Source organism: Kwoniella europaea, chromosome 2, assembly GCF_036810445.1.
Source record: "Kwoniella europaea PYCC6329 chromosome 2, complete sequence".
In the NCBI taxonomy this organism is placed as follows: Eukaryota; Fungi; Basidiomycota; class Tremellomycetes; order Tremellales; family Cryptococcaceae; genus Kwoniella; species Kwoniella europaea.
In genome coordinates, this window is record NC_089488.1 from 3,768,670 (window position 1) to 3,788,466 (window position 19,797).

General features: G+C 44.3%; 9 protein-coding genes across 9 annotated transcripts; 7 read left to right on the top strand and 2 right to left on the bottom strand.

Moving 5' to 3' along the window:
* Window positions 1-624: 624 nt before the first annotated feature.
* Window positions 625-2,179, top strand: V865_007753 (uncharacterized protein; the record flags this gene model as incomplete). The annotated part of the gene is made up of 8 exons (XM_066231495.1): window positions 625-676; window positions 967-1,068; window positions 1,190-1,229; window positions 1,300-1,316; window positions 1,380-1,456; window positions 1,545-1,631; window positions 1,696-1,948; window positions 2,028-2,179. 8 exons carry the CDS (start codon window positions 625-627, stop codon window positions 2,177-2,179), a joined length of 780 nt encoding a protein of 259 aa, XP_066087592.1.
* A 1,061-nt stretch (window positions 2,180-3,240) lies between these two features.
* On the top strand, window positions 3,241-5,670 carry V865_007754 (uncharacterized protein; the record flags this gene model as incomplete). Its single annotated transcript, XM_066231496.1, has 14 exons — window positions 3,241-3,325; window positions 3,401-3,549; window positions 3,624-3,710; window positions 3,766-3,810; window positions 3,869-3,887; window positions 3,969-4,033; window positions 4,106-4,185; window positions 4,258-4,378; window positions 4,451-4,518; window positions 4,600-4,643; window positions 4,732-4,888; window positions 4,958-5,215; window positions 5,322-5,376; window positions 5,458-5,670. 14 exons carry the CDS (start codon window positions 3,241-3,243, stop codon window positions 5,668-5,670), a joined length of 1,446 nt encoding a protein of 481 aa, XP_066087593.1.
* Window positions 5,671-6,164: 494 nt separating this feature from the next.
* On the bottom strand, window positions 6,165-7,049 carry V865_007755 (uncharacterized protein; the record flags this gene model as incomplete). Its single annotated transcript, XM_066231497.1, has 4 exons — window positions 6,165-6,412; window positions 6,508-6,742; window positions 6,812-6,919; window positions 6,984-7,049. The coding sequence occupies 4 exons, from the start codon at window positions 7,047-7,049 to the stop codon at window positions 6,165-6,167; spliced, it is 657 nt and encodes a 218-aa protein (XP_066087594.1).
* A 1,399-nt stretch (window positions 7,050-8,448) lies between these two features.
* On the top strand, window positions 8,449-10,391 carry V865_007756 (uncharacterized protein; the record flags this gene model as incomplete). Its single annotated transcript, XM_066231498.1, has 3 exons — window positions 8,449-9,621; window positions 9,705-9,778; window positions 9,857-10,391. The coding sequence occupies 3 exons, from the start codon at window positions 8,449-8,451 to the stop codon at window positions 10,389-10,391; spliced, it is 1,782 nt and encodes a 593-aa protein (XP_066087595.1).
* Window positions 10,392-10,917: 526 nt separating this feature from the next.
* V865_007757 (uncharacterized protein) lies at window positions 10,918-12,252 on the top strand (the record flags this gene model as incomplete). The annotated part of the gene is made up of 4 exons (XM_066231499.1): window positions 10,918-11,007; window positions 11,090-11,189; window positions 11,259-11,537; window positions 11,612-12,252. The coding sequence occupies 4 exons, from the start codon at window positions 10,918-10,920 to the stop codon at window positions 12,250-12,252; spliced, it is 1,110 nt and encodes a 369-aa protein (XP_066087596.1).
* A 777-nt stretch (window positions 12,253-13,029) lies between these two features.
* On the top strand, window positions 13,030-14,681 carry V865_007758 (uncharacterized protein; the record flags this gene model as incomplete). Its single annotated transcript, XM_066231500.1, has 7 exons — window positions 13,030-13,056; window positions 13,150-13,194; window positions 13,317-13,433; window positions 13,549-13,700; window positions 13,765-14,151; window positions 14,239-14,422; window positions 14,514-14,681. The coding sequence occupies 7 exons, from the start codon at window positions 13,030-13,032 to the stop codon at window positions 14,679-14,681; spliced, it is 1,080 nt and encodes a 359-aa protein (XP_066087597.1).
* Window positions 14,682-15,072: 391 nt separating this feature from the next.
* V865_007759 (uncharacterized protein) lies at window positions 15,073-16,999 on the bottom strand (the record flags this gene model as incomplete). Its single annotated transcript, XM_066231501.1, has 11 exons — window positions 15,073-15,115; window positions 15,209-15,284; window positions 15,407-15,552; window positions 15,631-15,752; window positions 15,838-15,915; window positions 16,006-16,153; window positions 16,273-16,385; window positions 16,458-16,491; window positions 16,557-16,627; window positions 16,704-16,777; window positions 16,885-16,999. 11 exons carry the CDS (start codon window positions 16,997-16,999, stop codon window positions 15,073-15,075), a joined length of 1,020 nt encoding a protein of 339 aa, XP_066087598.1.
* Window positions 17,000-17,530: 531 nt separating this feature from the next.
* V865_007760 (uncharacterized protein) lies at window positions 17,531-18,003 on the top strand (the record flags this gene model as incomplete). Its single annotated transcript, XM_066231502.1, has 3 exons — window positions 17,531-17,624; window positions 17,732-17,899; window positions 17,972-18,003. The coding sequence occupies 3 exons, from the start codon at window positions 17,531-17,533 to the stop codon at window positions 18,001-18,003; spliced, it is 294 nt and encodes a 97-aa protein (XP_066087599.1).
* A 698-nt stretch (window positions 18,004-18,701) lies between these two features.
* Window positions 18,702-19,735, top strand: V865_007761 (uncharacterized protein; the record flags this gene model as incomplete). The annotated part of the gene is made up of 5 exons (XM_066231503.1): window positions 18,702-18,851; window positions 18,922-19,000; window positions 19,094-19,100; window positions 19,198-19,325; window positions 19,446-19,735. The coding sequence occupies 5 exons, from the start codon at window positions 18,702-18,704 to the stop codon at window positions 19,733-19,735; spliced, it is 654 nt and encodes a 217-aa protein (XP_066087600.1).
* Window positions 19,736-19,797: the final 62 nt, after the last annotated feature.

A 19,797-nucleotide genomic window follows, 5' to 3' on the forward strand; every position in this document is an offset into this window, starting at 1 on the left:
TCAAAATAGTCTTACCTTTTTGATTATTTGGAAAATAAATATGACTCAATCAAGCATTCCATTATGTGCATTTCTATTGCCTAACTCTGGAGCATGAGCATGCGGATGATTGCGTGACAGCAAAAAGCAATGAGAGATAAGATAGCATCGAAGTATGAGCGAAGTTAAAGAGGTAGTCGTGTGAGCTGAAGCAGTATACATGTATGTGGGCCACTCAAATATGACACGTGGCTCTGACGTTGACTGCGGTCTCCCTGCTTTGTTGCCTCTTTGGCCACCTTCGACTTGGGAATTGACCACTCACCATTCATCCATCCATTGTCCACTCGTATATGACATACATACCTATCCTACTCGTTACTATATACTGTCATCATCAGCCATATCTAGATACATCAGTGATATCCGTCCAGGCATCAACTGACGAGCGAAGGATCACATATCATACTTGACCATTCATTTAATATCCAACACAGCCTCAATCAGTCATTCCGCGCTTCAAGTCCCCCAAGTTCTCACGGTCATTCACTACGAAATCTAAAAGATTGAGATAGACGATAAAGTCCCAGCTGGAAAAAGAAAAGAACGGCTGTAAAGAAGATTAGTAGATAAAGAGGAATAAAGATGGCCGAAGAAACTCCAGTGAAAGCAGTTCAGGTCAAACTCGTACTTCTAGGTGAGTGATAACCCACTTTCGCTTATGGATTTGGTCATGAGAGGAATGGACTGGGATGGGATATCGGATGACAGATGACAGATGACAGATGAGATGTTCATTGTTATCCTATATCGAGCTCGATGGTTTGACCAGAAGGAATCATGTTACGTTCCAACAACGAATGAAGGATATGCTAATTGTCTTTCTCAACTTATATCTGCTCGCCACCCTTTTGTGCAATTCTCGCTATGCCTTCATCACCATCAACAATTTAACAATCTCATCTCAACCATTCATATGATTCACAGGTGAAGCCGCAGTGGGTAAATCTTCTTTGGTACTTAGGTTCTGTCAAGGTGATTTCAACGAAAACACTTCACCTACCATCGGTGCTGCCTTTTTGACGCAAAGTGAGTCAGACCTTACACAAATACGACTTTATGATAGATCCCATGCGGATACCATAAGGGTCTGGAGGTCATCTTTAGCGTGTTTCAGATGCTGACTGTCGATGATTTACTATCGCTGTAGAATGTAGACTGGAAAATAGGATTGTCAAGTTCGAGATCTGGTGAGTCTATACCTCCCTCATGCAACTTGTTGTGTGACATGTGGCTAATCTGTGATATGGTCTATAATAGGGATACAGCAGGACAAGGTTAGCTCAAGGAAGTGGAATAGGACCATGACAAATGACTAACTGGATGTCTTATACCATTAGAACGATTCCATTCTCTCGCTCCGATGTATTACAGGAACGCACAAGCTGCCGTAGTAGTATATGATATCACGAAAGCTGTGAGTGCATACCCTTGATTCTGATAGATGGTAACATGACTGATGGATTTGCATGTTGGCATATATTGACTTCCGGTTTGTTCCCTAGGCATCACTCGAAAAGGCAAAAGCGTGGGTCAAAGAACTTCAACGACAAGCAAATGCGAACATCGTGATTGCATTAGTGGGAAACAAGGTGTGTAGTCCCGTCCACTCAGACACCGCGAGACCTTAATAGTTGACTAGTGTGAGACCATTAGCTCGATCTCGTCTCTGAATCTTCAACATCACCAGCTCCACCTGCTTCGTCGGAAGCACCGGCCGAAGAAGAAGAGGAAGAAGGATCTTCGGAAGAACCCTCTGCTACACCTACACCAAATGAGACCGAAAGTGATGATGCTCGACAAGTATCAACCGCCGAGGCAGAGGCCTACGCCAAGGAAAGTGGACTGTTGTTCTTTGAAGCTTCAGCTAAGACTGGACATAATGTAGGAGAGATATTCACTGAGATTGGTAAGTTGTCCACTTATCTACCTATATATCCAACTACATATGGATCAAATGCTGATTGGGTTTTCGTTTTGCCGATTAGCCAAAACGATTCCATTCGACACTATCGTACCTAAATCCACCACCAACACATCAGGTAATAGACGGTCAGGAAATAACAACAACGATAATGGTAGTAATAACAATGTTAATCTCGGTGAAGGTCAACAAGCAAAGAAAGGTGGTTGTTGTTAGTTCTCTCCCTGCCATTCGGTCTCGCTTGTTAATTTTCTTGTTTGTGAACTCCTGTGTTTGATCTTTGATATTTGTATATACGTCAATTCTTTCTATTTTTGTTTTTTTTCCCATTATATGGTGATGAGGTACTGTTTTATGAATTCATGGACTTGATCTTCGCGCGATAGGTGTGTAAATATACATTATCAATTCAGGATAATCTCGTACGTTCGTGCAGTAGTAAGTAAAAGTTGATTGGAACCAGGAATGTGTCACACATCGTAAAAACCAATCCTGACTGACTGCTATCCAACCTTGTCAGCGGCGCCTTTTTAGGTAATTTTAGGGTATCTGAAAGCGACGACGATTGACCATGACACTTTCGTTTCAGTCGAGGAACAGAATACTCGTATAAACGTGATCACTCTGAACACGCCGTACCCCCGCGAAAGAGATAGATGTGTCGGGATAAAGTTCTCCGATTTCCTGCTTCTGTGCGGTCTTCGAACTTGATCATTTCATGTCTGGTCTCTGAGCTGTCCACTTGCCCAGACGATTACTCACAAACCCTCACGGATAAAGGGCATCGGACTTTGGACATCTGATCCCTCGGCGCACACCATCACGTTCCTCTCTATGCAATGAGAAGCAATGGATAGACGGGTTGGGTTGTTTGGACGCACGTGTACGGCCATATCCGATGAGAGCTTGCTCGAGAAGATAGTTACTCGTACAGTCATCTCGATCAGTAACACCAATAGCGAAAATATCAACAAATGGAATTAAAATCATCTTCGAAATACTTGCACGTGCAGCTACGAAACTTTGTTCGCCAAGTACTCTCTTCGAAAGTACACTTGAAAAGAGGGTAGGAAGGCGTGTTCCCGAAGGAGCCTCGAAGTAGGGCTGAATGGTCCGAACAGTGTTACGGTCAATGCGATTCCGAGTTGATTGAAAGGTATTTAAAGAAGGAAATTCGTTATCATCCTTTGAGACATGTCACCCCATAATCCCTGGAAAGGTGAAAGATTTAACAAGCATCAGCTTTTTTATTCATTTGATCGATCAGATAAGATAAAATGTTCGATAAGATCAGTATCATCCTCTTCAGTACACTCCTAGCTTCACTCGGCAAAGTGAACGCTTTGACTCATTATCCACCTAGTAAGTCGAAAACAAGATTTTGATTTTGCGCAATAGGTGCACTGATATGCATCGGTTGAATCTGTTTGAATATAGGTAAAACGGCCAATACAGATTTAGAGCAAGTATTAAAAGGGACAGGTGCACCTGGGAATTATTGGTCTTCTACGACGCCCGATGAAGAATATGGTAGTTATAACTGTACGTTCGATCCTACGTCCCTGACAATGTGGCCTGTACTGAATGTATACATATATCATCTAGGGTGTTCGGTGCGTATGCTGACCGATATCAATTACTCACTAATCTTGTTGGTTAGATGCCCCATGTGAGGAAAACGGAATATCAAGTACCTGATAAAGAATATGAACTACAATATGTCGAGGTCATCCAAAGACATCATAAGGTAAGCTCACGTCTATTCGTTGATATGTACTGGCTGATAGAGTGAAATGGGACAGAGAACTCCTTATGCCTCTAATACCTTCTTCAAGGAGGATATAACTGTAAGTGAATTTCACCAGGATGTAACATGGTAGTATGAAAGCTGATGGAGCTGTTCAGTGGGACTGTTCAAGAGAAGGTAAGCTGACTAACATGATTGACACCCACTTTCTGGCATACCTGGATGAATATTTCTCAACAATGACTGTGATGGTTGTAGGACCGTACCATCACGCGAAGAACGAGAATCCCGAAAATACTTCAGGAGTAGTCTGGCAAAGACAAGTAGGTGATTTCCTTCGCAGTGCGTGCAGCTTTATCAAGCTCATACTTATACATTCGCCCTTCTCAATATAGACCGGTTCACAAAACCCGTTCGAAGCTACGGTAGGACCAGGTTTCGTCGGATCGACCTGTGAATTCCCTTCTATCACATCGTAAGTTCGGGTCCACATCTATTACACTCAGTGCTCGGAAGGCTGACCGCCATATCTACCATCGAACCACAGCGAAGGTATAGACGATGCAATGATCCATGGACGAGACATCCGAGGTGTCTATGGCGATTTATTGGGATTCTTACCTAAATCGCACGAGAAAGATAAATACGCCTTTAGGGTTACCAGTAATGTGAATCTTGAATCTATCGCCATCGGATCGAGTCAGGTTTCTAGAGGAGCTAATCCATGTTGGACTCTGCAGGTCATCACTTCCCAAACTTTGGGCGGATTTGGTAAAGGTCTATATCCCGATCTCGAGGAACATACTGGGTGAGTAAACTGGACGATTCGATTCGCAATGAGCTTCTGGTTCTCGCTGTACTGTATGCTGAATGTATAAGATTATAATAGGTTGATCCAAGATGATTCGTATGATTCACTCAAGCCTGGTGTCCGTAAGTTACGGACTAGCATTTGATTGAACAACGATCTGCACCTGTATCTCTGTATTCATACCTGACGATCAGGGTTGGAATACTGTAGCTTGCGATCTCAGAGATACTATCAACAGTCAAATCACCGACCTCTCCGGTGAATGGGGTAAACACCTCAATTTGACTTCCGAATTGAGGGAGAGATTCAACAACGTATCGGGCATCGAACCTGATGATACCGCAGGGTGGAAGACAAGTTGGGATCAGTAAGTCAATCCCCATATCCGTTTACTCACTACTGTCTTTGAGGTATGCTTGTTGATAGTGCAATTTAGTCCATACGATAACCTATCAGCTAAGCAATGCCACGGTAAGCCCCTACCATGCTCGACCAACAATACAGCGATCTGCATCCAACAGGAAGATGCCAATACGATTTACCGATTGGGTAACTACGAGTACGCCTACAGGTGGAGGATGCACGAGAATTCAACTTATTACAGTGCGATCACTATGGGTGCGTGGTTCGTGGAGTTGCAGGATCATTTCAAAGGGAAGATGGACGGTACCAATCCCATTAAGTACTTCCATAAGTAAGTGCAAGTTTGCCATTACCACGCTCACCTCTAGAGCTACCTGTCATATATACGAGATGAGGAAAGAGAATGGACAGTAGTTGATACTGATCACTTGTCGTAGTTTCGCTCATGATGGTTCGGTTGCCCCTGTCCTTGGTCTACTCCAACACGATGAGGCAAGTTTGTCGTCCACCTCAAAGCTCCGCTATGATCCATGGCATCATCGCCTTTGCTGATATACTTTGCGCAACGTGTAGCCCGTCTGGCCCGGTATGGGCTCCGAAGTGGTCTTCGAGCTATACAGAAAAGCCGAAGAGTACTTTGTCAGAGTATTGTTCTCGGGTCAACCGTTGAAATCTTCCACTCCATTCGGCGTGATGGATATGGTCCCCTGGGAGGATTTCGAAGAGTATTTAAAGGATACTATTCCTGAGGATCTTACTGAATTGTGCATTGCCAGTAACGAATGAGCAGATTGGAACAGGAATCAAGTAAATAATGTGCGACAGGGAATGGGCAAAAGGATCCGCAGGATCAATGGCAGCCTGGCGGTATGGATAAGTATGGAATACAAAGTTGATTCGCACACATCAAGACATAGTTTGGGTTATAACATAACAATATAATAATAGATCTCATGGATAGATAGGTATGATCGAAGAGTTATAGATGCAATTTTTTAATCCCCAAAGGGGTGATGATGCCAGTGATACCACATTTGTAGTCTTTGTGTTTGCAATCTGAATAACGACCTGATTTAATATCGGATGTTCTGTTTGCGATATGAAGGTATATCCATTCATTCAAAAGACTAAATGCTACATCGTGTATATAAATACGAAATATATATAATATTACTATACTACTACTGCACTACTTATCTACTTTTTTCAACAACATTCGTCAACACCAATCCTTGATTCAACTTCATAAACTCTTCTTTATTGTCATCTTAGGACAAAGTTTATACGGCGGCTTCCTGCTTGTGACCACCGACTCTTGGAGCACCCTCGTAGAATTGATGTTGGTGACCTGAATCGGCGTGGGACATGGGTCCAGCATCGGTCTTTTGCTTGAGGAACTGTTCGTGGGTGATGGTAGGAAGGGTGGTAGCTTCATGGACGATAGGAGCATCGTGGATCTTCTCGTGGATACCAGCGGTGTGGTGGACAACGGTAGGTTGGACGGTCTCTCTTTGAATGACAGGTTGGACTATGAATGTGAACTCACATGGTCAGCACCAAATCCATCATGCGATCAATGGTCAATGAACAGGGAATGCTCAAGTGTGTAGTAAACCAACTTACCAGTCTCGTGGATGTGGTGGTGTTCATGTTCGTTTACATGTTGACCAACATGAGCGGATGTTCGAGCAGTCTCAGCAGTTCGAGTTTCGTTGGAGTGGAGGGTTCGTTGTTCGTGTAATTTGGCTTGGTGCTCTGGCAACATCTCTTCCTTGTGTTCTCTTACGACCTCTGGGCCGGTGGTGTTAACATGTTGGGCATCGAGAGTTTGTTTGTGTTCTATAGGTTGGATTCGGTGCTATAGCACAATTCGACACATGATCAGCATGGGTCAAAGTGGCAATGTCTGTGCGGAGAAGAAACTCACTTGGTGGTGGTGAACATGTCTCTCCCTGTCGATAGCCTCGGCAGTCTCAGTGTGTTCGGTGGGTCTGACGTGTTCTTGGACTACTTCTGGGGCGACTTCGGAACAGACCTATTTCTACAACGTCAACAACGTTCCGGAAGGCAGGCTCCACAAAGAAGTCGGGGTGACTCACCTCAGTCGAATCAGCTTTGTGGGATCCTTTAAGGAATTCTTTAACACCTTGAGTAATACCTGACATTGTATCTAATTGCTTGTTTGGTTGTTCGGGTTGGGTTTGATGAGTTTGTGTAATGTTCGAATTAATTTGATTGATGGGAGAAAGAGAAAAGATGACGAGGACTAATGATGATTTTGGTGGTATATAAACGTTTCTGGATGGTTGGTTACTGAATGTCTTTGGTAAGATGTGCACCTATGACGTCTTTACTTTGATTCAACCGCTAAAGACCTTAAACAAATGAAAAATGGGATAACGTGGTGCAGATGATGGTATGTCATCATCGCCATCGAGCCTTACTATACTGCATAACACATTACAGAGGCAACTGGTATTCTGCAGCTTGACAATTGGGGATTACGCATGACGAAATGGCGATTCTCGATCTTTACAAGTTTTCCAAGAATCTCACTAACAACTGAACTACCTGTAAACTGTCCAAAGAACGATCAGGGTATTATCCCATGGCTGCCGTAGCTCCAGAGCTAGAGCTAGAGATCGAGAAGAGACATATGTATCACATGTACGTTATGCCCTTCTCTTGAAAAGGTCGAGATCGTGTATGCCGGGACTCACATACAACCATGTCCCGTACATCAGTCATGTCTCCACACGACTGAAGAACGAGAGGAGTACGACGTCATTTGGCTGTTACTTTGGGGTATGCATCGCAGGGTCTTGGATATATGAAAGAGAAATTCTTTTTTTAACTTTGATTCTGTTTAGCAGTACATCAGAGGCCAAAGCCCAAAGCCAGCAAAATCGCTCGATTCCAGTAAAAGTGATTTCCTTGAGTCACACATCCCGGCGATCATCTTTCCGAAATTTAGTGCCTTAGCTTTTTTTTCTCTCTTTTACTTTCTTGTTTTCTTTAGAAAATCCGCAGTTTGGTTACTTAGGCCCTGCCCCTCTCTTTGGGTCTGAAGATACGCATCTCCTTCTCCTGGTTTATGACATATGATGTCAAAAAACGCACAGACGATTGTCACGTCAGATGGGGTTGTTTGTTTGTTGAAGTGCTGGTCAGTCCCTGATCGACCGACGTCACTTTTTTAGTTTGACCAAAATAACATGTGGAGACTCCATCACTGTATTACAGCATTTTACAGTTACCCGCGAGTATGAGCAGGCGATGGCATCATCAGACATGAGAGCTGATCTGACGTCTGACACACGCTTGAATATCGAGTAGTCATAAACCCCATCGAGCTATTGCCACCATAGTACAGTACTCTGCAGCAAGATTCACGAGAGAGAGAGAGAGTCCGTATCAGCGTTTAGGGTTTTCGCACACCTACGATCCAATCTGTGCAAAGATAATAATAACAATAATATCGAGACCTCTTAGTATATCAAGGTATAACGAGAACCCATCAATTCAATCCCACTTCCCTCAAGGGTCAACTAATATACCCCCAAGATGCCCTCTTTACTATCGAAATTCAGACACCGTAAAACAGGTTCGCAATCTTCCACATCCTCCGTTGATCAACCGCCTTCTTCACCGGGTCGACATTCGCTCGAATCACCTTCGAGAGCGAGGCAATCAATAGATCAGCCCAATGCAAGAGTTAGATCATCTTTGGATCAACCTCGCTCACCAATCACATCTACCAAACCTCAAGTCCAATCTCACCCACAAGGGGATGTACCCACTAGTCGTACAGAGGAAGATGTAGTCGTGATTGATAAATCGCCAACTCCCACCAACTCACGTTCAAAGCCATTTGTAGATGAGAGTGAACGACCTGAATTACCTACCACAACGTCCAATGTGAATAACCCTTTACCTCAACCTCATCAATCAGGCTCTACCACTTACCTACCACAGGAAGATATCGATAATAACAAACCTCTACCTGCCGTTCCCGAAGTAAGATCACCACCTATTCAATCTAACGATAGAGACCTGAAAGATTTCCCCTTACCACCTTCGAAATCTACTTCTTCTTCTTCTCCGGTCGAGCTCGAGCATGTTCGAGATAGAGCAAAATCCCCTCCTTTACCACATATCGATTCGGTCGATCGACAACCACTCCATCAAGTGGAAGAAGAACGACCTGGATTAGTTGGATCATCAAGTAGACCACCTAAGAGCGGTGAAATAGATGTGGTTAAAGGGAATCATCCACATGTATCGAATTTACCTCATTCGGATAAACGAGAGGATCTGAACGAGTTGTTGAATGGGCAAAAGGAGCAGGTGGAAATACCAAGTAGAACATCAAGCTTACATCATTCTACTCTAGAACGATCTGGCAGTGGTAGTGGTGATCGATCAGGGGTGGAACTGCAAGAACATCGAAGAGATGGTAAATACACTCAACCTTCCTCTGCTGTCGATCCAATTTCCAAACATCCCGATGGAATCATGAATGAGCGATTCAATAATCTCTCAATCGCTGATGCAGGTGAGCTAGATCTGAATGGACAGAGAAATGCTATGATCAGTAGATTGAATGATCAGATTGAAAGTAAGAAGGATTTGACTGAAGAAGGTGTAGAGGTGTTTAGGAAAGTTGGCATGGAGGGTTTGTTAGAGAAGGAGAATAGTATAGATATCAGGTCAAGAGAATTGAAACCTGTCGTTAAGGTATGTTGTATCATCATCGCCTGTTTAATAATGCCGTACCGTATGATGCTAATTGAATATTTTCGTATCATGTTATGTTGCAGGAAACCATATTCCCACTCGAACATACAGAATACACGACGATACTCACTAGATGTATTCACAAAACTCATTATGTGTGAGTGTCAATCACTTCCTCCAACATGAGACAGAACGAATGAGAAGAATTACATGCTAATCAATGTTCGTGTCGCAGACCACTGATCCAACCCATACATGATCCCAATCCGATCATCCTAGCTACCCGTCATAGGATATACAACCCCACCACCAAGAAATGGCACGAGGTGATTGGGGATGCAGCAGCTATATCTATCCTGGGTGAAGACGTTTTCCGCAATGGGCCAAAGGAATATCGTGAATTGCGAAAACCAGCTTTACCAGGGTTGGAAGAAATGGACGAAGATGCTATACGTATGGCCAAGGAGGCAGGCCTGGTATCTGGTGGAGGATTACATACGGTAGAAGGTGTGAAAGATTATGAATATGTATCAAGGGCTCAAGATAGTATACCTATCAAAGGTGAGCACGAGGACGTATCGATAGATGGAATTGGACAAGGTGAAGGTAAAGGTAGAGTGCTAGAAAGGGAATATGTCCTTGGAACGGAAGATGAAGAAGAAAAAGGAGATTGGAAGGAGATTGCAAGCTATGTTGGAATCGGTACTGGCAAAGGTGGATTAACGAAACATCATGATGAAGATCAAGATCAGGTTGGTGTAGCTATATAGTGAACAAGTGGCATATGACTTTTGTATATCCGTATAATGGTATTTATAACATACACGTATATCTATAATATATGTTGATAACACACAAACTAATCCAAACCAAAATCTATTGTAGCCATAAGTCAAATCTGTTAATGCATGTTGTCTGTTGTCCGTCGTCCGTTGATCACTGCCACAGACACCAGAACATTGCGCAGATCAATCGGATTCGCCAAGTGACGTACTGAGTGCCACTTGACCCTGAGTGTGGGGTAAGGGATGACGCACGGTCATTTGACTTGTGATCCGGAGTGGAGGAGGTCCATCTTTGAGCGGTTAGTACAAATGTCATCATCGGATTTACAGTAAGACTTATGACGTATATGCGACTTAGTACTACGATGTCATGATGGACATGCCTCTTTCAGGGGAAGAGTAGGACTATATATATACCAGGAGAGAAGAACATTCCTAGCATTTCCTATGTGGATCATACAATACCAAACTAATCAATAACAACCAAACAACCTACTCAACCAACATCACAATGGATTTAGGAAGACCTATAGGAGAGACTGTCCCTACTAGAGGGTTCGACCAGGGTGAGCACGGCGCTGGTACAGGATTATCAGGAGGGGTGAGTCATATTTTTCAGATCGATACCACTTAATTCCGATCCAGTCGACAGATGCGGTTGCTGATATATTGCAATTGAACAGTATGGCGAAGCCAATGCCTCAAACACTCAAGCCGGTCAATTGGCCCAGAACGAACAATCTGGATTCAACGCTGGTGTAGGTGGCAACCATGCTTCAGGTGGTGAGTTCAGCCTCTTCACGTACCTTTAACCTCCAGATCCTCTAGCTGACCTTCGACGAACGCTCTTAGGTATCCCATCTGGTACACCCATAGCCGACAAATTCACTTCTGGATCCAGTAACACCCCTGACGTGTACGGATCAACCGGCTCACATGGTCATCACCATGGAGCTACCGGTGCTGGTACTGGTGTAGGTGCCAAGCTCGATAATGCCCTCGACCAATATAGCGGATCAGGTACAGGTACCGGATCACATGGTAGCCATGGCACCCACGGTGCTCAAGGTGGTGACGCCGTTTCAGGAGCATACGAAGGTGGTGGAACAAGAGATGCTTTGACTGGACAAAGTGAGTCGCTCTCTTCCCACAATTTTCTGCTGCCGTCCGCCATAAGATTGATACTGACGCTGTGACTTCATTAGGTGGTGCTCACACCACCGGGTCCGGCGTTGGAGTAGGCGGCGAGAATCTCTCAGGACACCACGGTGCTCGAGATGCTGCTTTGGCAGGTACAGCTGCTGGAGCAGGTGCTCTTGCCGGAAAAGAATTCAGCTCATCTCACCACCAAGGTACCGGTTCCGGTGCTGAATCGACTGCCCCGCTCGATAGAGGATCCGGTTTAGCGGGTGTAGGAGGCGGTTTACAACCTGGTGTAGGTGGTGAGACCGGTTCGGGTGTAGGACCTTCAGGTGGTTCAGGTGGTCACTACACTACCGGTGATTCTACCAAATCCGGCGCTCTCGGTGCTGGTGCTCTAGGCGCTGGAGCTGGTGCAGCTGGATTATCAGGATCGAGGTCTGGCTCTGATGCTCAATCCGGACTTAACTCTACTGGTGGACCGGAATCATCAGCTACTCGAGCTGGAGTAGCTTCCAACCCTACTGCTGGATCTGGCGGTGCTGGTAAATACGGTAGAGCCGAGGCTCACGACGGCCAAGGTCAACCTATTTCAAACCCTAAGGACCTCGACACTGGAAATGCCCACTCGTTGGTATTCGATAAAGCTACTGGCCAATACACCCACAGGAGAGATCTTGAAGGTGCCACCACTCACAAGCACTAATCGGTGAGATAGCAAGAGAAGAAGAACGAGGAGTTATATGATACATTACAACAATAAGTATAGTAGTACTTCTGTAGCGTTAAGTCAATATGTATATATTTAAAAGTCCGCCTGTTTGCAAGCAGCAAAGCTAGTTGCTGTTTCTCTGCTCATGAGTATGTCCTTTTATCTCTCTCTTGTTATTCGCCTATGAATTGTGCGGCCTGCCATCACTCTACCATCCTTACCTCCCATTCCCCCTCCCCACTCCCACTTACTTCCGGACCCCCTCGCTCTTTTCCCTATTCAGCCTACTGCCCGCTATTGGCCTTTTCATCCCCCCTTCGACACGTCCACTTCATACCCCGGGCTTTGCTCCCTTCTCGTCCCTTTTCGCCTCTCGACCAGGCCTGTCTCGACCGGGTCTGTAGACCTAGCTTCCTTCCGGCTCTCCCCCTTCCGTCCCCCTACCTTCCCTTACTCTTCTGGTCTCCGTTCTGTTGTCCTATGGTACTGACTTCTCCTGCCCTTCGCCTCGACAGGATGAGAGACGACGCATTACGTAATATTGACACGTGGGCATGACGGTATGTTCCGAAGTCCGCGAGTCTGAGTACGAGCGTTTCTAGAGAATGCTAGAGAATACCACCAAAACCACTACATCGATCATTCGTTTCTCATTCCCCATCTCGCATTTAAACCTGTATCGCAGGGTCAACACAATTCATAAAAGGAGAGCAACACTCACGACCAATCCCCATTCAACATATTCATACTGTATCGTAAACGCACGACAAGATGGTAAATAACACTGAATATTACAAGGTATGTCCCCTCCCTCTCTTTCCTTCTTCTTCCCTGCATCTATCTATCCCTCACATCACTATTGACCGTAGCTGACTATACTACATCTCGCAGATATTAGGAGTATCTAAAGATGCTTCCGAAGCCGAGATAAAAAAGGTGAGTGTTTCTCTTTCCCATCTACCTCACTTTTCGCTAGATCTCCCCATCTCATCAAACCCCTTCCCTCTCTGTCATCCCCCGCTTCTCGGAGCTATCGCTGACCTTCCTCCCGTCGCCAGGCCTACAGAAAAGAGTCGTTGAAATGGCACCCTGATAAGAACCCAGGAGACAAGCGTGCGGCTGCTGAAGAGAAGTTTAAAAAGATTGGTGAAGCTTATGAAGTTCTATCGGATCCTGTAAGTGACATCTCTATCAATGTAGAACTGCAAAGTGCCACATTCTTTCTGGTGCTCTTTTAACGTTCTCTTCTGTACCAAGGTAAACTATAGCTGACAATTGTTTGTTTTGTAGAACAAGAAAGAGATATACGACCAGTTAGGTGAAGAAGGGCTCAAAGGAGGTGCTGGAGCGGGAGGAGGAGGAGGAGGTTTCGGTGGTGGTTTCCCTGGTGGAGGAGGTGGTGGATTCTCATTCCACGCTACGGATCCTAACGACATCTTCAAGTGAGTGACATACCTTTATCTTTTCATGACCGTTTTTGTACTGATGTTTCATTCCCTTTGATAGCGCATTCTTCTCTTCATCAGGCGGCGGAGGGGGTATGGAAGACATATTCGGAGGTATGGGCGGCGGTGGTGGTAGGGGAGGTCCAAGGATGAGATCATCTCGTATGGGAGGTGGTATGGGTGGTATGGGTGGTATGCCAGGTGGATTCGGAGGAGAACCACATTCATCAAAACCTCCACCACCCCCTGGAGAAATTACCAAACCACTTGCTCTAACTCTCGAAGAATTGTATAAAGGAGGAACGAAACGATTGAAAATCACTAGACATCTCCAGACAGGGGGTCAAGAGGAGAAGATACTGGAGGTTGCGTATAAAGCGGGTTGGAAGAAGGGTACGAAGATTAAATTTGCTGGGGCGGGTAACGAGGATGAGTATGGACAATCACAGTGAGTATCACATCTACTTTACCTTACAGCAGAGAGGCTGTAAGCAAATGATTATACTTGTACTTACTGGAAATCTGTGTCTTTCAGGACGGTCACTTTCATCGTTGAAGAAAAACCCCATAATCGATTCGAAAGAGTAGACGACGACCTGATAATCAAATTGAACATCACCCTATCTCAAGCGTTGTTAGGTCCAGAAGGTGGTGGAGCTATAACGAAAGAAGTTGAACAATTGGATGGTAGACGTATAACCGTATCTACTCCTGAAGGTGTGAGTGTAACTCTCTTTTTTTACACTTCAGTGCATCCTGATTCACTTAAACAGATGTATACTTGATACTGATATGATATCGTTTTTATAGCAAATCGTTCAACCAGGTCAAGAAACTCGTATTCCAGGTGAAGGTATGCCAGTATCCAAAGTCGGTTCGGCCAAGAAAAAAGGTGATTTGATAGTTAGATGGAATGTCGTTTTCCCAACTAGGATAACACCTGAACAGAAAAAGGAATTGAGAAAGGTTCTTAATTAGATGTCAGAACCGATCTCGCGATCTGGAATGAACGAATTAGAGCAAGAGAAGAAGGCTTCTTCATATGATAAACCTATATAGATGACGAGATTCATTCTGAATACTACCTGAAAGTAGATTTTAGTATCAGTCGATGGTGATTAACGAATGATGATCTTACATAGTGGTAAACATACATAGTCTTATTGTTTAAATGCATTGTAGATATTTCGATACTCGTATCACTTTAAGATGGTATCACACGGTACACACACTAGATCTTCGAGGGATTTGGGTATAACATTGAGAACAGGGAGTGAGATAATTATCCAATTTCGCCTTGGTAAGGTACCAAAAATATCAAATCAACCTAATAATTCTAAATTATGTACATATACTTGTGTATATCGATCTAGGCCAGGTTGATATCGTTCAATGCACAACATACTGCGGCTCTATAACACGTGATTCAAGTAATATTCATCATCAGTGAATATCCTCACTGGATCGTGCAGAGTATGGATGATGTCAAGTAGTGATGAACTCACCGGTGATGTCCATCATACTGTCTTACAGTCTCACCAGAAGTCAAATCCCATAATCTCGCTGCATGATCACTCGAAGCTATAAACGAAAGATAAATCAGAGCAGTTTAGTAGTCCGACTACGGAATTTCCCCATTTCATCGAGGTGACATGTGTTTGTTACTGTAAATAGATCGAGTAGTTGGGGATATGATGACTCACCCGTGACGAGATATGCCGAATCGGCACTGAACGCAGCATCCCATACCCATCTCTGATGTCCCTGTAATGTCTTTTCCAAAGCGTAATCTAGTCCTTCCGTTGACCATACCTTGACTGTCGTATCAGCCGAACAAGTCGCAAGGTATCTATAGAGAAACAAATCATCAGACAATCAATCCATTACTCCGTTACGATCAAGAATACCGATCGTAGCTGATACTCACTTGGTATCAGGACTCAATATAACCCTTGTAATGTATTTTGAGTGTGCTCTGAAACTCGTCACTGGTAGTAGGTTGGCATTCCCATCTGGGACAGGAACAATCCTCCATACGTATATCATACCCTACACGTAATTTAGTCAGCGTGGTCCTACCTGATCCATCGTTTGATTAGAGCAATTCCCGACAAAGCTCATATTTCGAACTCACATGATTGTTACCAGCTACTAACGTACTTCCATCCGATGCTATACTGACACTTCTTATTGGAACATCTTCATCAGGTACCTAAACAACCAAATAATCGAATACAGTGTGTCAGAATCGAGGATCAAGCTCTGATAGGTGACCAATAGTATGACTGAGCGCGAGACTTACCAACTCATGAGTACAGGTATTATCGGCCAAATCCCAAATTTTCACTGAACCAGATTGGTCGCATGAAATCAATTCTCCCTGATTTGGATGGATGATCACGTCGTTTACTGGACAGTCGTGGAGGTAATTACGCTGTATCTGAGCGGTTCTATCGAAGAAAACCAGAACGATCAGCACTCTTCTCCATTCTTTCTCTCTTTCATTCTTTCTTTGGTTTTCAAGGATGTTGATAACAACAAGATGATGATGTCACTGGGAGTAGCTCACCTAGTATCCCATACTTTGACTGAACCATCTTCGCTCCCTGTTACGATCCATTTACCCATCGCAGAGTATGCTAGAGCTACCACATTGGCGGTGTGTCCTTCTAATGTCGCTATCTGTATCAGAATGGATATTAGATTAGCACAACCTCCTTGGGAATCCAAAATGAAGAACAAAGAGTAGCTTACTGGTGTATTCGATAAAGACGCTATATCCCATATCCTACGTATAGAAGGAAAGCATAAGCTCCGTTTGCCATAAAGATGTCCATGAAATCAAATACTCACCTCACAGCTCCGTTACCTGCCGCTGCTAGATAAGCTTTATCTGGACTTATAGCTAGACGATTAACTTGTTTCTGTGATGGTGAGTATCCATCTCAGCTTTTATGATTTCCGGTTGTATGTAATATAATCAGGAGAGACTACACTCACCCACTGAGGTTGTAAGGTGATTTGCCTATAACATATACCTGACCAAGCTTCCCAGAACCGTATCGAGTGGTCGTCTAAATATCCACAGGAAGACATGTCAGCCTCAAGCCATGTCCGATTGCCCATGTTCAAATTCATTTATGGGTAGAGAGGTATGTGAACATGGAGATGAAACACTCACACCCAGCCGTACATAGAATCACACTCATCTCTGCCGCCTGAGCAGCTTGAGCGGCAGCTGCATCTGACGAATAACCTTGGGAAGGTGGTCCGCTCTGCTGTGTCGGAGCTGGCATGTCGAATTTTCTCTACGTTTGGTGCTGGTGGAGAAGATGGATGTATAGTATATCGTGAACAGGGGAGAGAGGGAGGGAAGTGGAGGAGATATGCCTGAGGAATGTGGTTCAGGCGTTTGAGCTATATCGTCAAGTCGGGATTCCCTTTTGGTACAACGCTTTATGTCTTTCTCCTTTGTGGTGGCCTGAGAGCTCCTCTGTAGAGTTTTACCCGGAAGAGCTAGGTGTTGTATGGATATATAGATGGTTTATGTAGAGGTATGATCAACATGTCATGTCTTTATATACGCCATGGTGAATAGTCCCATTCTGGCACCTCAAAGTCACGTGACAGATATCCGGAAGTCGCATCCATCGTCACTCGCTGGAACGATATGATATGATGTATGTGGAACGTTGCTCTTTATCACCATCCATCTAACCGTCCTCAACATCCTCAACGCCACCACCAAACAACGAGACAAGAGCATCCCAGATCCGACTACGTATCACATTGAGCGATAGAGACACACACCACGCATCACCCTCACGATGATATTTGGTTATTTCGGCAATTTGCTTTACATAGGTCTACTTTTGACCAACGCTATAGCGATACTGAATGAAGAGAGGTTCTTGGCTAGGAGTGAGTATTGAACTGTGTTCCTCTTGTCCCTCCCTTCTCTTACTCACCTCCAAATTCTGTACGTTGTATTGATAGCGACTCATTGCTGATAACCTGATTTAACCTAGTCGGCTGGTCATCCTCTACCCCATCCAACGCCAACAGTAACGTAGGATTCGGTCATTCACCCAACCCACACATGTACAACGATGCGTTCGGTCAGAATGGAAATGAAGGTCCGGGGGTGAAAGCGAAATTGGTTAATTTGATAAGTGCGACTAGGACGTTGATGAGGAGTGAGTGAGCGTAATTTTCGAGTGACAATAACGATAAGGGGAATATTGTACTGATGATAAATATCGATGCAGTACCGCTGATAGTGGTAAATGTTGTCATGTGAGTTAACTGACCGTTCTCACCATGTCCACCCTAATCAAATCCACTTGACACGCTACACACCCTTTTACCAATGAACCTTGAGCTGATGGAATTTTGTCCCAACCACAGTATAATATACGAGATTGTACGAGTATAAATGATAGATAGGTCATTTTCACCTATCCTTATCTAGCCAGGTAGTTTACTTCAGGTCATGCATTATACGAGCGTATCACGTCGAATGGTTCTTATACCTGAAATTGAGCTTCATACTTACGGGCCGAACAGTATGAACTGCCTGGCCTTGCGTTGACTTACTTTCCCTTCCTCCAATGTTCCATTTTGGGCCATATCTACCTCTCAAAGGGGAGGACTGATCGAACCTTCCTATTATATCTTCTTCGAGATTCTCTGCAGTCAATTCGCTACGCATACATGCTACTCGAGTACTTGTCAGTATGGTACGGTATTTTATTCACATCGTACATAGAAGTAGACGATCGGGATCAAATTTCATACACGCGTCTGTGCGCAAACATGACTTCCCAAAAAAAGATCGCGTTCATCTGTTCATCTGTTCATCCACTCATCTATCTTGTTCGCTCATTCATCTAATTGATATCATCATTTCTCGCTCAAGCGCCGGTCTCTAGCTCTGGGATAACTCTTCCACTCACCACTCAAATCACCACCAGTGTCTTCTTCCTTCCCCTGCTCACGATGCCACCTAAACTCACAGGCCCTCCTCAAGGCTGGCAACCACCCACCCACATGAATTCCGCTTCTTTAGCTCAGCAGAAAGCCAACTCAAGTGGGATAAGCGAATTTGAGCTGCCCAAGAGTAATCTGACAAAGCTGGCCAAAGGAAGTGTGAGTAGAGAGAAACCTCTTAATGACTTTAACCCGTTGTGTTTTCTCGCTGATGGACTGGGTTGGGTAGGTACCGGATAATGTTAAGATGCAGCAGGATGTGACAATAGCTTTGTTAAGGGGATCAACGTTGTTCATAAATTATTTGAGTGAGTATTATATCAGTACATCTACCGGAATGGCACGGTTAAAGAGGAAGACATGTGCTTCAGCTGATACCTATTTTTCTTTCGGATCAATAGCCTCAGCGTGAGCCTAAATCTTCCTTAATTTGAACGGCAAAAACGTCTGCGAGACAAACCTGTAGAACATCGTCTGATAGCTGATCATTCGATGTCTTCTTCAGCGCACACGACCAAGCTGTATCTAGATCCGGGAAGACCATAACAGCCTCGGACGTAATCAAAGCCATAACAGAGTTGGATTTCGGACCTAGTGATGCGTTGGTACCGCTTTTGGAACAGGAATTACAGGGTGATTGTTACTTCATGAAATTAAACATCATTCACTGGTCTACTATATATTTCCTTGAGAAAGATCTTCACGAATTTCAGGAGAGAATCCAAGCTGAAGCTGATAGATTCAATCACGTAGCATACCGGAATCATATTCAAGCTGCCAAATTAGCCAAGAAATCAGCAGCCAATGCCAATAAGAACAAAGGACCTAGGAAATCCAGTGGGACAGTCAATGATGGCGAGGGTGATGTGGGGATGGTAGATGATGATGAAGAAGGTGAAGGTGAGAACGATAATGAAGAGGAGGACGAGGAAGAGGATATCGTTGAAGGTGCGGATGAGACTCGTGATGGGAATGGACTGGGTGTAGGGGATGAGAGTGAGATCGTACAAGGACAGAGGGAAGGGGAGGACGAGGAGATATGATTTGTGAGAACGAGTGAATAATATTGTATGTATCTATATCACATTTTCATCGATGAGCATAA